At 37.6% G+C, this 16,360-nt stretch overlaps 3 protein-coding genes across 3 annotated transcripts; 2 read left to right on the forward strand and 1 right to left on the reverse strand.

Annotated features, from left to right (window-relative positions):
- Window positions 1-284: 284 nt before the first annotated feature.
- Window positions 285-2,103, forward strand: LOC131658330 (zinc finger BED domain-containing protein RICESLEEPER 2-like). The gene is made up of 5 exons (XM_058927637.1): window positions 285-1,241; window positions 1,350-1,352; window positions 1,591-1,662; window positions 1,723-1,918; window positions 2,009-2,103. The coding sequence occupies exons 1-5, from the start codon at window positions 285-287 to the stop codon at window positions 2,101-2,103; spliced, it is 1,323 nt and encodes a 440-aa protein (XP_058783620.1).
- A 587-nt stretch (window positions 2,104-2,690) lies between these two features.
- Window positions 2,691-3,964, reverse strand: LOC131661875 (tropinone reductase homolog At5g06060-like). The gene is made up of 4 exons (XM_058931520.1): window positions 3,635-3,964; window positions 3,335-3,551; window positions 3,141-3,247; window positions 2,691-3,064 (listed from the first exon to the last, which is right to left on the reverse strand). Exons 1-4 carry the CDS (start codon window positions 3,920-3,922, stop codon window positions 2,870-2,872), a joined length of 807 nt encoding a protein of 268 aa, XP_058787503.1. The 5' UTR covers window positions 3,923-3,964; the 3' UTR covers window positions 2,691-2,869.
- Window positions 3,965-11,250: 7,286 nt separating this feature from the next.
- Window positions 11,251-12,098, forward strand: LOC131658331 (uncharacterized). The gene is made up of 2 exons (XM_058927638.1): window positions 11,251-11,743; window positions 11,926-12,098. The coding sequence occupies exons 1-2, from the start codon at window positions 11,251-11,253 to the stop codon at window positions 12,096-12,098; spliced, it is 666 nt and encodes a 221-aa protein (XP_058783621.1).
- Window positions 12,099-16,360: the final 4,262 nt, after the last annotated feature.

The raw sequence follows: 16,360 nt of genomic DNA on the forward strand, positions 1-16,360 counted from the left end.
ATTTTCAGTATAAATTTATGGAGTTTCAAAAAATTAAGGATTGGATGAAATATTTGAACTCTGAATTTTCTCCTATTTCAAGAAATACTACTAAGACTGATGTTGATGGAATGTTCAAGACAGAGAAAGAAACTCTTAAGAAAGAGTTAGCTAGTATTCCCTCTATAATTTTATTAACTTCTGATATGTGGACAACTTGTACAAGTGAAGGTTATATTTGCTTGACTGCTCATTATGTTGATTCTAACTAGAATTCGAAGAGTGAGATTCTAAACTTTTGTCATATGCCTCCTCCACATACGGGATTTGAGATGTCAAAAAAGGTTCTTGAATTTTTATCGGATTGGGGAATTGAGAAGAAGATTTTTTCACTCACATTAGATAATGCTTCTGCTAATGATGTAATTCAAGCTCACTTGAAAAGACAACTTGTATTACAAAATTGGTTATTAGCTAAGGGGGAGTTCTTTCATGTTCGTTGCTCAACACATGTTTTAAATTTGATTGTCCAAGAGGGTTTAAAAGTACTTGGTGACGCATTGGAAAAGATTAGGGGAAGTGTGAAATATGTGAAGGTCTCTGAGGGTAGAATGAAAAAATTCAAGGAATACATTGAACTCATTAGTGGTGTTGAAACATCGGCTGGTTTGTCTTACAATGTTTCCACTAGATGGAATTCTACTGATTTGATGCTTCAAAGTGCATTGAAATACCGACGTGTATTTGCAAGTCTTAGTTTTCATGATGATAATTATAATGTTTTCCCTTCAGAAGAAGATTGGAAGAGAGGAGATAATATATGCACATTCTTGTTGCCATTCTATAAGACCACGAACTTGATTTCTGGAACGTTTTATCCTACTTCTAATTTGTATTTTTTGCAAATTTGGAAAATTCAATGTGTTTTGATGGCAAGCATCAACGATGAAGACACTTTTATTCGAGACATGGCTGAAAGAATGATGATCAAGTTTGAGAAGTATTGGAGTGATTATAGTGTGGTTCTTGCTCTAGGAGCGGCTCTTGACCCGAGGATCAAGCTTACCTCTTTGGAATATATGTATGAAAAAGTTGTTTCACTTACCTCAAAGCTTAAAACAAATGAAATTAAGCAGAAGTTGTACACTCTCTTTGAGATGTATCGTCGTCTTCATACTTCGTCGTCCACAATCTCTCAAACTCCATCTTCCATCACTAGAGGAGAATCAAGTTCTCACGCGTTCACTAAGAGTTTGTTCAATGTAAGTATCTTGCTCTAATTTTTAACTTGTTTTAATATGTTATATGTTGTAAAATGCTTAAATAACTTGTTGTAAGTTGCTCTAATTTGCTATAAATTGTTGTAATAGGCTGTAAGTTGCTATAAATTGTTATAATTTGATGTAATAGGCTGTAAGTTGCTGTAATTTGCTATAAACTGCTATTATAACTTGATGTAAACTGCTGTTATAAGTCGTTGTAAGTTGCTGTAAACAGCTATTATAAGTTGCTGTAACTGTTGTAAGTTGCTGTAAACTACTATTATAAGTTGCTGTAAGTTGCTATAAACTGCTGTAACATGTTCTATTATTTTCGTTTTTATCATAATAGGATTTGAAAGATCACAAACAAGAACTTGCAACAGAGACTAGAAAGTCTCAACTTGATGTTTATTTAGAGGAGGCAAGTGTGGATTTAAGTTATCAAAATTTTGATGACTTGAATGTTTTTCAATGATGGAAGGAGAATTGGAATAGGTTTAAAGAGTTATCTTTATTGGCACGTGATTTGTTAGGCATCCCTATTACTACTGTTGCATCTGAATCTACTTTTAGTATTGGTTCAATCATTCTCAACAAATATAGAAGTCGCTTGTTATCGAAGAATGTAGAGGCACTGATTTGCACTCGCAATTGGCTTCACGGTTTTAATAGTTTTGGTACATAATTCAATATCAAAGTTTCTTTTACTACTTTGTGATTTTTTCCAATATTGTTAATTTAGTTACTTACATTAAATTGTTTTATAGATGTAGTGGGTGATGCTGAAGATAATGATGATGGAAGCTTAACGAAAAGTACTACAACAGGAGCATCATTTGTTTATGACGTAGATGCAGATTGATTGGTGCATCGCTTTTGGTTGTGGAGAATTTGGAGACTTTGGTGTTAGATTAAATTACTTATGACTTATTTACTAACTTTGTGAATTTGTAGTGTTGAACTTATGTTGAATTTGTAGTACTGAACTTATGTTGAATTTGTGGTGTTGAACTTATGTTGAATTTTTGTTGAATTTGAACTTATGTTGAATTTGTAATATTTAAGGTTTGTTGAATTTAATTTTTGGATGTAGGATAATGATAGTATTTTTTTTTATTGGTAGTATTATGATTTATGAGTTTTTTTTTATTTAAATTATATCATAAGTAAAAACAACGTTTTTTTTAAAGAGAATAGCGGGCCTGCCCGCATGTCCGTCAATAAATGGGGCGGGCTTAGAGAATGAGTCCGCACCTCCACCTTTGACCGTCCCGTCCCGTTCCGTTTTTTTTTTCGAGCTTATGCGGAGCGGGCCTAAACGGGGAAGATTTGCCCGTTTGACACCCCTAGGGTTAATTATGCCAATATTTATTTTTCAATTTTTCATATTTAACCGATCCTCCTTCATCTTGTCTTTGATGAACGGTTCTTTATAGGTTAAATAATCTATTAGAGTTAGAGTATAGTTTATGTTTGCTATAGCCACTAATCCAATAATAAGAATGGAACATTTAATATTACATGGTGCCTTTTCCATTCAATATTGATATAAACCCTTTCAAAAAACAAACTGAAAGTCAGACCCCTCTCTTTTAAACAAAGCAGAAAATACAAATAACATTGTTTCTTTAGGTTATTCTAACGCTGGGTTGAAATCCATTCACAGTAAATCCTCCATCAACAGAAACAGTCTGTCCAGTGATGTAAGAAGCCGCAGGCAGGCAAAGGAAAGCCACCAAGGAAGACACTTCATGTGTTTCGGCTATCCGCTTTATCGGTGTTCGAGATAGTATTTCATTCACAAACTCTTCGTTGGTGATAAACTGTAAGAAAATGTAAACAATTAGCAACACAAGTCATGAACACGACATTGTATCTTTCAAAGATTAAGATACTTACATTTTTCACAAGCGATGTTTTTGTATACCAGGGCGCAACACAGTTGCTCCTTATATTGTCTTTCGCCCATTCACAAGCAAGATTTTTTGTCAGCTGATTGATTGCAGCTGAAGAAAACATCACAATAATTAAATCTCTTTAGTTTGTATCCATTATGTTGAAGCAAAAGATGATATAATGATACATCAAGTTACCTTTACTAACTGCATAAACGGATGCAGAACCTACGCTTGTGAGAGACGCAACCGAGGACATGAACACAATGCTTCCATTACCGGATTCTTTAAGAAGAGGATATGCGAGTTGGCATATATGAAATGCTGAATCCAAGTTAGTAGTCATCACTTTTGAATAATCTTCGGCTGTGAACTCAATTGTTGGCTTCCTCACATTTGTACCAGCATTGTTTACCTAACCTTGCAAGGTAATGATATGAACAAGACTAGAAAAAAATATGATCATAATTGGAAAACATAGAGAAATAAATAACCTACAAGTATGTTGAGCTTGCCGTTGAAGGTAGAAGCCACTTGTCGAATAAGCTCATTTCTTTGAGAAGAAGAAGACGCATCGCAAGTCGATCCATAAACAGAAAACCCCTTACCTTTCCATTCATTTATGCATTTATTAAGTTCTTTTTGGTTCCTAGAACAAGTGTACACTGTGGCACCAAACTCAGCGAGTTCCTCTACCACAGCATGGCCGATTCCACGAGTTCCACCGGTAACTAGAGCAGTGGTTCCCTGGAGAGACCATCTTGAGCCTATGCTAATATTCGCCATGATTGTTTCTGTGAGAGGAGAACGTGTGTGTATCAAAGGGCATTATTTATTTATATATGAAAAATTGTGCAGTGTTCTGATTTGGGCATAAATATTTTAATGATCTTGTGTTGTGCCCATTGAGGATTGTGGGGTGTTTTCGGTTATCAAGCAAAAGAATAAAGAGGCATAAGTTGACGAAAGAGAATAAGGATCTCTTGATTTGGCTCTCTAGCTAATATTGGAGATCATTAAAATATTTATTCTCAAGTTTGGCTCGTCTTGTTTGATAACTCGTACCATTGTTGTTTACTTGTTCTGCTGATCGATGGGGTGCGGTGTAGATCGACATGAACGTGAAAGTCGTACATTCAAAAATATGAGAATTCAAGTTATTTTAGTTTTGTAACATTGGTATATGTTTTATCATTTTATACTTATTAAGGAAGTTCAGCTCTTTTTACAAAGGGATCTCCCCAATAGAATTTGCCAATGTTTCAGTATATATCCATTTGATGAAGTATTCAACAACCACTATAAGGAATTGCCTTGGGACAAGAGAAGGGTTCTTATATGTCCATGCCCCTCTCGGAGAACAATCATGGAGAGTTTGAGTGTTGAGTTCTGTAAAGATTAATGGTGATACACCATTGTTAACAAAGAAAGGTGCAGAACGATGAAAATGAAGAAGAAGGAGGTTCTGCTATATTGTTTTATTACTCACAAATCTAATCTATACAAGATAATGCTTGGCTTATATATACACCATACAACAAAGCTAAAAACTAAAGAACCAATAGTATAGGAGCACTTGGCAAAAACAGTTATGACTGTTAATGCTTAGCTGGCAAGTTAGTTGCTGAGCTATCTTCATCTTGTACTTTCACATCCCCCCTCAAGCTAGAGAAGATATTAATCATTCGTAGCTTGGCTTGTAGTGATTGAAATGGTCCTGGCTGCAGGGATTTTGTTAGGATATCAGCTACTTGCTCCTTTGAGGGTACTGATAGCAAATGTATAAGACCTGATTGCACTTTGTCCCTAACAACATGGCAGTCTATCTCTATGTGCTTTGTTCTCTCATGAAAAACTGGGTTGGCAGCTATGTGTAATGCTGACTTGTTGTCACAATAGATGACAATGGGCTTAGAATGCTCTATTTGAAAATCTTGTAGCAGGTTCTTAAGCCATTGTCCTTCGCAAGTTGTGTGAGCCAAAGCCCTATATTCTGCTTCTGATGAAGATCTTGAGACAACAGTTTGCTTCTTACTCTTCCAGCTAATTAAAGAGCTTCCAAGAAAGAAACAGAAACCTGTGGTGGATCTTCTGGTGTCTGGACAAGCACCCCAATCTGAATCTGAGAAACCTTTAAGATTAAGAGGTGAATCAGCACTGAAGAATAGTCCTTGTCCAGGGCATTGCTTGAGGTATCTGAGAGTATGTAATCCTGCTAGCATATGTTCATTGGTTGGAGCATCAAGGAATTGACTAAGTTTACTTACAGTGTAAGCAATATCAGGTCTGCTATGAGTCAAATACAATAATCTTCCAATGAGTCTTCTATATGCTGTGGGATTAGAGATGATTTCTCCTGAGGATTTGTGTAACTGCAGATGTGGTTGCATGGGTGTGTTGCAGGGTTTTGCACCAAGCAAGCCTGCATCCTGTATCAAGTCCAAGGTGTACTTTCTTTGGCACAGTGATATACCAGCTTTTGTCCTGGCTACTTCAAATCCTAGAAAATATTTGAGAGCTCCCAAATCTTTTATGCTAAACTTTGCATCCAGTAAATGTTTGATATGTTCAATCTCTTTAACATCAGTCCCCCCTAAAACAAGATCATCTACATACACCAAGATGACTGTAAAACCTGAAGATCTTTGTTTTGTAAAAAGGGAATAGTCAGACTTAGATTGAACATAGCCAGATGAAGTGAGTGTGTCAGTCAGCTTAGTGTTCCATTGCCTGCTTGCCTGCTTAAGGCCATACAAGGATCTCTGAAGCTTACAAACATAGTTGGAAGCTGGTATAGTTAATTCAGGAGGAGGATGCATAAAAACCTCTTCATTCAGATCTCCATGAAGGAAAGCTGTGTTGACATCTAACTGGTACAAGGGCCAATGTTGAGCTGCTGCAATGGCAAGAAGCACTCTAATTGTTGTCATCTTTACAACTGGGCTGAAAGTGTCCATGTAGTCAATACCTTCAGTTTGAGTAAAGCCCTTGGCAACAAGCCTTGCTTTATATCTCTCCACAGTGCCATTAGCATGTAACTTGAGTTTGAAAACCCACTTGCAGCCAATAGCATGTTTGTGAGGAGGCAAGGGAACCAAAGTCCAGGTATTGTTCTTTTCCAGAGCAAGTAACTCAGCCTTGATAGAAGATTTCCAATTCTCATCACATATAGCAGTCTCATAGCAGGTTGGTTCAGGTATGTGAGAAATATTTGAAATGAAATGAGTGTATGCAGGAGAGATGTGAGCATAAGAAAGAAAAGAGGAAATAGGATACTTACATGGATGAGATGACTGAGATGTAGCTGATGTGGAATCATGATATGTATTACTTAAAAGATAACAATGGTAGTCTTGGAGGTGTTTAGGTGGTTGAGAGTGTCTTGTGGATTGTCTGCTGGGTAAAGGGTTGTTAATGATAGGATTTTGTTGGTTTGTAGCAGGGCTGGGCAGACTAGATAAATTAGGTGATGGAGGATGATGTGATTCTATTGTGTGGTCATTGTCAATTCTGGATATGTGTGGTGAGGTGTCACTGTCTGAGATGTCAGAATTTGTTTGTGCCATTGGGACCAACTCAGGACTGTTGGATAATTGATGGTCAAGGAAGGTGTCATCATAAGGAATATAATTGTGGTGATAATTGTGGTGAGTATGAGATTGTGAGGGAGAGACAGGGATATTGTGATAGGGAAAAATATGTTCAAAGAAAATGACATCCCTTGAAAGGAAAACTTCTCTTGATTGTAAGTCAAATAAAACAAATCCTTTTACACCAGGTTTAAAACCTAAATGTATGCATTTCCTTGATCTAGAATCAAGTTTTTTTCTGTGAGAAGCAAGTGTGGTAGCAAAACAGAGGGAGCCAAAAACCTTAAGGTTGGAAATATCAGGAAGTTCATTATGTAGGACCTGAAAAGGTGACTTGTGATTCAAATAGGGTGTTGGTAGTCTATTAATGATATGCAGAGAGTGGCTAATGGCATGTGCCCAGAATATTTTTGGTAAATTGGATTGAAACAATAGAGCTCTAGTAATGGCAAGGAGGTGTTGGTGCTTTCTCTCAACAATTCCATTTTGTTGAGGAGTACCAACACAAGAGTTTTGATGTACAATGCCATTGTCACTATAGAAAGAGGAAAGTTTGAACTCATTGCCATTATCACTGCGGATACACTTAACTTTAATGTTAAATTGAGTGTTAACCATGTTAACAAAATTCTTGATGAGCACAGGGGTTTCAGATTTTAATTTCATTAAAAATATCCAAGTGTATCTACTCTTATCATCAACAACTGTTAAGAAATATTTGAAACCAGATAATGAAGGATGAGACAAGGGTCCCCAAATATCCATGTGTACAAGATCAAAAAAATCAGAAGATACACTTGAACTAAGTGGAAAAGGTAATCGTTTTTGTTTAGCATAAAAACAAGTATCACAAGGCAAAGAGGATTTAGTGATTTGAACAAAGGGAAAATCTTTACTTATATCAATCAATTTGTCTACAGATGGATGGCCAAACCTCATGTGCCACAAGTTATAAGAATCTTTCTTATTACAAATCTCTAAGGTGTTGATGGTTTGGTACAGGGTGTTATTGGGGAGAGTTTTCATAGAGCTGATGTGTGGTTGAGTGAGGACATACAGACCATGATTCATCTCAGCTACACCAATCATTCTCTTGGATGAAGAGTCCTGTATTAGACATTTAGAACCATCAAAAAGCAAGTGACAATTCAGGTATTGTGTGATCTTTGGGACAGAGATTAAGTTGAAAGCAAAGTTAGGAAAATAAAGAACATTGTTAAGATAAAGATTGTTATCAAACACAATAGTTCCAGCTAGTTCTGTGGTAACAATCGTACCATTTGGCAGTTTAATGTGAATAGGCTTTATTTTCTTTATGTATTGAAAAAATTGCAAAGAATGACAGATATGGTCAGTGGCTCCTGTATCTAAAGTGAATGAATGCTGTGAATTATGTATGCTAGGGGTGGCACATATGATACCTGTTTGGTCGAGGGGCTTGGTAGTGATCTGATTAACACTATGAGACTGCACATGATTTGATTGTTGGAGAAGTGATAACAAGGCTTTGTGCTGGTCTGGAGTGAAGGACAGATACCCTTTGTCAGATTCACCATTGTCCTCTTTATATGCTATAGATTTGGTATCATCTTCTTCCCCATTTTGTTGACAATTATTCACAGTGCCTCCTTGCTGCATATGTGGAGGGTAACCATGTTTCTTGAAGCATTGGTCGATGGTGTGGTTAGTCATGCCACAGTGAGTGCAAACACGATTGCTTCTTCCTCTGCCGCGACCATGGCTGAATCTTCCCCCTCTACCCCGTTGAGAGGAGACATTTCTGCCAGCATATTGATTCTGAGAAGCAGCAAGGATCTTGAACTCATCAAATTGAAGGAGAGTTTGTCGTTCTTGCTGAACAAGGAGAGAGTATACTTTGCCAATGCTTGGAAGAGGTTCCATAAGCATGATTTGGGAACGAACGGCTGCATATTGCTCACTGAGTCCTTTTAGGAAGCGAATGACCTGATCATTGTCCCTATAATTGCGCATTTTGTCGAGCACCAAGCATGCATCGTGACAACCAGTGTGTGGAATGGGACGAAAGTTATCAAGCTCTTGCCACAATTTCTTCATTTTTGTATAATAAGCAGAAATTGTGCAATCTCCTTGTTTCAATGTGTAAATTTCTTCTTGAATATCAGAAATACGAAAAACATCACCTTGGTAAAAGCGTTCTTTGAGCTCACTCCATATTTCTGCTGCAGTCTCCATCCAAAGAATGCTCTGCGAAATTTCTGGTTCTACAGAGTTGCTAAGCCAAGACATAATCATGGTGTTGCATCGATCCCACGCAATAGAATCTCTATCTTCATCAGGAGGACGGGGCAAGGCACCATTGATGAAATGAAGTTTGAGTTTAGAACGAAGCGCAACTTGCACAGCGCGTGACCAAGAATGGTAATTGGTACCGGATAAGAGAGGAGTGGCTAGAACGTTACCAGGGTTTTCATTCGGGTGCATGAAATAGGGACTGAGTATATCAGTTTGATATGCTCTTGTAGTACTTGGATTGCCATTGTTTGTGGAATGTTCTTCCGTCATGACGACAATGGCGGCAAAAAGAGAACTTTCAGATGAGAATCTTGAAAGGAACAAAGTGATCTTGGAGAAGAAAGATCAAGAATATGGTCAACAAAATGTTGAACCTGATGTGAATGAAAAAACGAGAAATGTGAGGCAAAGAAGATGATGTGGAAGCTGATGGTGGAGATATTGCTCCTGATACCATGTAAAGATTAATGGTGATACACCATTGTTAACAAAGAAAGGTGCAGAACGATGAAAATGAAGAAGAAGGAGGTTCTGCTATATTGTTTTATTACTCACAAATCTAATCTATACAAGATAATGCTTGGCTTATATATACACCATACAACAAAGCTAAAAACTAAACAACCAATAGTATAGGAGCACTTGGCAAAAACAGTTATGACTGTTAATGCTTAGCTGGCAAGTTAGTTGCTGAGCTATCTTCATCTTGTACTTTCACAAGTTCAGCGGAAAGGACTATGTGAATGTCTTTGTACTTCTGATACCTTTTACAATGCATCACATATTATTTTGCGTCCTAAACCTTAGAAGGCAAGTAGGATCCTGTTGTGAGGACTTTCTTGGCCGATGTCTGTCTTTCGAAATGTTGTCCAGATATACCTGTAAACTTTGGCAAGGGTGTATGTGGTTTTATCGTGTATAGTTTGTTTAATCGAGTATGATCATGCTCTTCTTTTTAAAAAGATTGGCCTTCGTAGGATCTCTTGTTTAATGTAGGTCATGATCAATGTGATTCATTGCAGTTCCGATGATTTTGTTATCATAGCAGTTATGGAGGTTGATGTGGAGAGAATGAGTCTCTCGTACCTCCTAGATGAAAGAATGATTGATGTGGTATAGTCTTGTTCTTTCAAGCTTTGATAAAATGTATGTCCTCATGGTCTGCTCCTTTGGCGCATGTATGACCTCGTATGCTTCCAATGAACTAAGCTTATGTGTGATTGTGTCCATGTACTTTTATAATAATGAATATTTGCCTTATGTCTCCTTTGATCTACGAGGCCACTTAATATATATAAATATAGAAAGATTATTATTAGTATCGATTACAAATGATTATTAGAATCATAACCACATATTTATATTGTGTATATAAATGACTATCAGATCAATGAAAAGGCACAGCCTAAATTATCTTACATGGTATCACGGTTGGTTTGATCTCAAACCCTAGAACCTGCCGCCAACCTATTTTCTTCCCATCTTTCATTCTTTTTCTCTTCAACCACTGCAAAACAGCCATGACTAACACTACTGATTCCTCCTCCAACAACAACTCTCCTTCACACTCCATCGGTCGTACCGACCCTCCTCCTCCACCTCCCGCTCCTAAGCCGACTCACCTTGCTCTCACTGTCCCAAATATTACTAATTTCATTAAGATTACTCTGAGCATTGAAAAGGACACTTATAACACATGATCAGAGCTTTTCAAAATTCAGGCTCGAGTTTTTCAAGTGATTGACCATAATATTCCCTCTGAACCAGTCGCAGATCCTTCTCTCAAAACTACCGATCCACGGTTATGGCTTCGTCTCGACGTCGTCGTTTTGCAGTGGATATATGGAACAATCTCCGGTGATCTTCTCAACACTATCATCGAACATAATTCCACCGCTGAAATCGCGTGGAATCGCTTATTCGACATTTTTATGATAACAAGAATTCTAGGGCTCTCTACCTAGAGCAAGAATTTTCGCGAACTCATATGGAGCAATTCTCTGATGCTTCCTCCTACTGTCAGCATTTCAAGTCTCTCTTTGATCAACTACCTAATGTTAGTGCCCCTGTATCGAATGAACGCTTAGTTCTTCAACTCATTTCGGGAGTAACCGATGCATATGCTACTGTGGGATCCCAAATTCGTCATGCTGATTCACTTCCTCAGTTCTATAAAGCCTGTTCCATGATCATCCTAGAAGAAACAGCACTACAAAAAACGTGTCAAGCTTAGTCGAAAATTCATCTTTCATGGCGTCTCACAATGACGCACCCGTTGATTCATCAACATCCCGTCCTAACCGCGGCAACAACGGCAACCACAATCGTGGTGGCCGAAGGAATGGCAGAGGACATCGTGTACGAGGCCGAGGGAGAAACAATGGACGTGGCGGAGGTCGTGCTCCACAACAGCAGTGGCCTTCACCATATTACCTGCATCAGCAGTGGGCTTATCCGCCGTACCCAAATCAATATCAACAATGGAGCTCCCAGCCATGGAAACCATGGGCTACACCACCTTGTCTGGCATCCTTGGTCCCAAGCCAACAAGAAATCCAAAGGAACAACCTGGCATCCTTGGTCCCAAGCCATCTTTACCAATCTTATGTCTCCAATGCAACACCAACCTCCTCATATGCTCTAACAAATATTCAAGCTTCCATGCATACTCTCTCACTTTCTACTCCTGATGATCAGTGGTACATGGACACCGGAGCAACCTCGCATATGACGGCCAACGCAGGTAATCTCACGTCCTATTTCAATATGAGTAATAATATTACTGTCGGTAGTGGTCAAAATATTCCTGTAATTGGTTGTGGACATGCATCATTACCAAATTCACTCATCCTCTAAAATTACCTAATGTTTTACATACACCAAAACTCATAAAAAATCTTATCTCTGTTCGTAAATTTACTATAGATAATGATGTGTCAGTTGAATTTGATCCTTTTGGTTTTTCTGTGAAGGATTTTCAGACAGAAATACTCTTAATGAGATTTAACAGTTCTGGTGACCTCTATCTCATTGCCACAAGACCACCTAATAAAACCTTGCCACCATCCACCTTTGTCGCGTTATCCACGGAATTATAGCATAATCATTTAGGACATCCAGGAGCTACTATCTTAAGTTCTCTACACCGAGACAACTTTATCCAATGTAATAAGTCTCGGAACAATTACTTTTGTAATTCATGCCTTCTTGGAAAACAAATAAAATTGCCTTTTTATAGCTCTGTGTCTCATACTTTTATGCCTTTTGATATTGTGCACAGTGACCTCTGGACTTCACCAATTCTTAGTTCATAAGGTCATCGTTACTATGCGTTATTTCTCGACGATTACACAAATTTTTTATGGACTTTTCCAATTCATACAAAATCTCAGGTTCATTCCATTTTTCTTCAATTTAGAACTCACATTGAAACACAATTTGAAAGAAAAACTAAATGTTTCCAATGTGACAACGGTAAAGAATATGATAACACTATGTTTCATAAATTTTGTAAAAACAATGGAATGTCATTTATATTTTCGTGTCCTCACACCTCACAAAATGAAAAAGCTGAGAGAAAAATTTGTATAATAAACAACATCATCCGTACCCTTTTTGCCCATGCTTTTGTACCTCCATCAATGTGGCATCATGCATTACACACGGCCACTTACCTTCATAATATACTCCCAAATAAAAAACTTTCCCTCAAATCACCCGTTAAAATACTCTACCAAAAAGATCCAACCTATACTCACCTTCGTGTCTTTCGATGTCTTTTCTATTCTCTCATCCCTTCATCATATAGGAATAAGTTACAAGCTCGGTCCACACCTTGTGTCTTCTTAGGATATCCCTCAAATCATAGAGCATACAAATTCTATGATTTATCTAGCCGTAAAATATTTATTTCCCGGTATGTCATTTTTTATGAAACTAAGCTTCCATTTTCTAACCTAAATGTTCCTACAACGGTTGGCTATAATTTTTTGGATGACGACACACCCTTCCTTCCATCTTATTCCTATTGTGCTCCACCCTATAACCATCAAAATGGTACTCCACCCCTAACTACACCAGTTCAAAAAAACTTTTACCAACCATCACCATCTTCTTTTAATTTGCCTCCGTCACCCTCCCACAATCACACCTCAGCAACCATAGCATCATCCCCATCCACAACATCACCTCCAAACCCATCATTACCTACTATCATCTCATCCCCACCCACTACATCAATTCCGACACCTCCACCTTCACAATAAAAAGCGCCCCTCTTCCCTCAAATGACAACCAGAGCCCAACACGGTATTGTCAAACCTCGCAAACTCTTCAATCTCCATACATCAAACTCAAACTCAACCTCCATATCCCCTCTACCTACAAATATCATTGATTCATTAAATGATAAAAATTTAAAAATGGCCATGAAAGACGAATATGATGCTCTTATTGAAAATAAGACGTGGGACTTAGTTCCTCGTCCGTCTAATGCTAATGAAGTTCGGAGTTTGTGGATTTTCAGGCATAAAAAAGACATCTGACAGATCCTTTGAGAGATATAAAGCTCACCTTGTAGGTAATGGTGCAAATCAACAAATAGGTGTTGATTGTGGTGACACATTCGGCCTGGTGGTCAAATCGGCTACCATCCGGACGATTCTAAGTGTTGCTTTATCTAAATCATGGTGTCTTCATCAATTAGATGTTAAAAATGCTTTATTGCATGGGAACCTTCATGAAACCGTATACATGCATCAACCTCCTGGATTTCTTAATTCTAAATTTCCTGATCATGTCTGCTTATTGAAGAAATATCCATATGGTCTCAAACAAGCACCTCGCACCTGGTACCAACGCTTTACTAATTATGTAGCTACAATGGGTTTCTCACACAGTATTTCTGACCACGCTCTTTTTATATATCATTATGGAAAATACGTAGCTTATATTTCTGACCACGCTCAGTGGTTCATCCGGTAACCCTTACCATGATCCAACTGAATATTGTAGCCTTGCCGGAGTATTGCAATATTTGATGTTCACTTGACCAAACATCTCATATGCAGTTCAGCAGGTGTGTTTATTTATGCATGATCCAAAAACTCAACACATGTCTACCTTGAAACGCATTATTCGATACATTAACGGTACCATAGATTTCGGCCTCCATTTGTACCTGTAATACCCCTGTAGCGGTAAAAATGTGACTCGACGCGTTTTCGCGCATTCGAAGTACAACAGAGTCGCCACCGAACTTTATTTATTCCAAAAGGAAAGGGAAAATATCGATAAAACCCACGGATAAAAAGAAAACGGATAAGATGGTCATTGAAACCAAATTAGGGTTCGGGAGTTGGTTAAGCAAGGGGAAGGTATTAGCACCCCTCACCTCCATCGTACTCGATGGGACCCATTTAGTTAGTTTCGTGTTTGAGTGTTAGTGTTTTTGTTTGCGTTCTTTAGCTTATTAATCGAGAAAAGATGAAAGAAATGTTTTTTAGGGTTTTTATTATTATGAAGGAAAAAGAAAAGATTTTTTTTATTATTATGCTCGCCAAGACGTTTGTATCTTGTGCCTACGTATTCCCTAGTGCAATGGGAAAGTCAGAGCAATCGTAGTTCGGGCTAGGAACCACAAAAGTTTGTTGGTTGATTTTAGCGAGAGGTACTCGATCGCTTTCAAATGGAAATACTACGCGCACATGGATATGAGATCACTACAAGAATGGATGACTAAATCAAGATAAGACATGATTTTGGCCATCATCGCATTCGAGTGGAAGATATTCGATCTTCACATGTGGAAGTATGTTCGTATTGAAAATTGAATAAGTGTCTCGTTTATGAAAAGAGTTTTAAAAGCCATAAGGCAAAAAAGGTTGAATGAAATTGAGGTTGTTTTGTTTATGGACGTTTAGCAAAGGATTGAACATAGGTGTTCACCTAGCGCGTCTTTACCCAAGGTATTCAACAGGAGCGAGCCCCATTGTCACTTGTTGTCCTTGTTAATTAATTTGGTTCGAAAGATCAGGGTATTCAAGAGGTGTGCACTTCTTGTCACAAGATCTTTCGGTTTGATTAATGTATTTTTATTCAAAAGATCAAGGTATTCAAGAGGTGTGCACTTCTTGTCACAAGATCTTTCGGTTTGATTAATGCATTTTGATTCAAAGGATCAAGGTATTCAAGAGGTGTGCACTTCTTGTCACAGGATCACTTTGATTAATTAAAGAGTTTTGGTTCAAGAAAATCAAGGTATTCAAGAGGTGTGCACTTCTTGTCACTTGATTTCTCAATTTATTTAAGAAAGTTTTTTATTGTTTGATTCAAAGGATCGAAGGTATTCAAGAGGTGTGCACTTCTTGTCACTTGATCACTTTGATTTTATTAATGTGTTTTAGTTTCAAAAGATCAGGGTATTCAAGAGGTGTTCACCCCTTGTCACAAGATCTTTCGATTTAATTAAAGAAAGGTTTAAAAAAAAGTGTTAATCCAAAAGAATCGAGGTATTCAAGAGGTGTACACTTCTTGTCACTCGATCTTTCGATATGATTTAAAGAAAGTTTTAAAAGAAGAAACTCGACGTTGGATCGAGAAATTATTTGATGACTTGGCGTTGGACCAAGATTTATTGATTTTTGGATTGAGATTAATCTAATATTTTTGGAGTTTTCAATATAAAGAAAATAAAAAATAAGATCTAAACTAAAGAAAACATGTTTTTGGTATTTTAAAAATTATGAATTTGTTAGGAACTAAAAACTAACACTAAAGAAATAAACTAAACAATAGAAAATAAAAAAAACAATTAGATGAACAAAAATAAGATTGGTGCCAACAAAAAGAAAGCTGATGGCCCATCATGGAGAAGGCCCAAGAGGTAAAGAGACACACCCGAAGAGGGGTGCAGCGTTCAGAGTAGTTGGTGGGAATATCAATAAGACTAATTCGAGCCCAGATCCAATGGCACATTTGTTCCATTCATTTGACAAAAGTAAAAAAACCCTATAGTCTGAAGGATCGAAAACGGCCGCTCTTCGTCTCTTTCCTCACTCAAACTCTGCTATCTTCATCTCTCTCACGTTGCTATTCCATGAAGGAAAAAATGAAAAAAAAAACAATATTAATCTCTTCCTCACTCGATCTCTATTTCTCTCTCTCGCTGAATCGAAACAAGAGCAACAATAATAAAAGAGAATGGAACTCTCTTCGTCTCTCGCTCTCATGAACAGAACAACACTCTTCGTCTCTCGATCTCACTCGCTCACGTCTCAAGCAAAAGTCCTCATTAAAAGTTGAGATTCAAATCGAACAAGAACAGAAACAAACAACACTATACCTTTATCCCCAAATCAAA

The sequence above is a fragment of the Vicia villosa genome, linkage group LG3, assembly GCF_029867415.1.
Source record: "Vicia villosa cultivar HV-30 ecotype Madison, WI linkage group LG3, Vvil1.0, whole genome shotgun sequence".
In the NCBI taxonomy this organism is placed as follows: domain Eukaryota; kingdom Viridiplantae; phylum Streptophyta; class Magnoliopsida; order Fabales; family Fabaceae; genus Vicia; species Vicia villosa.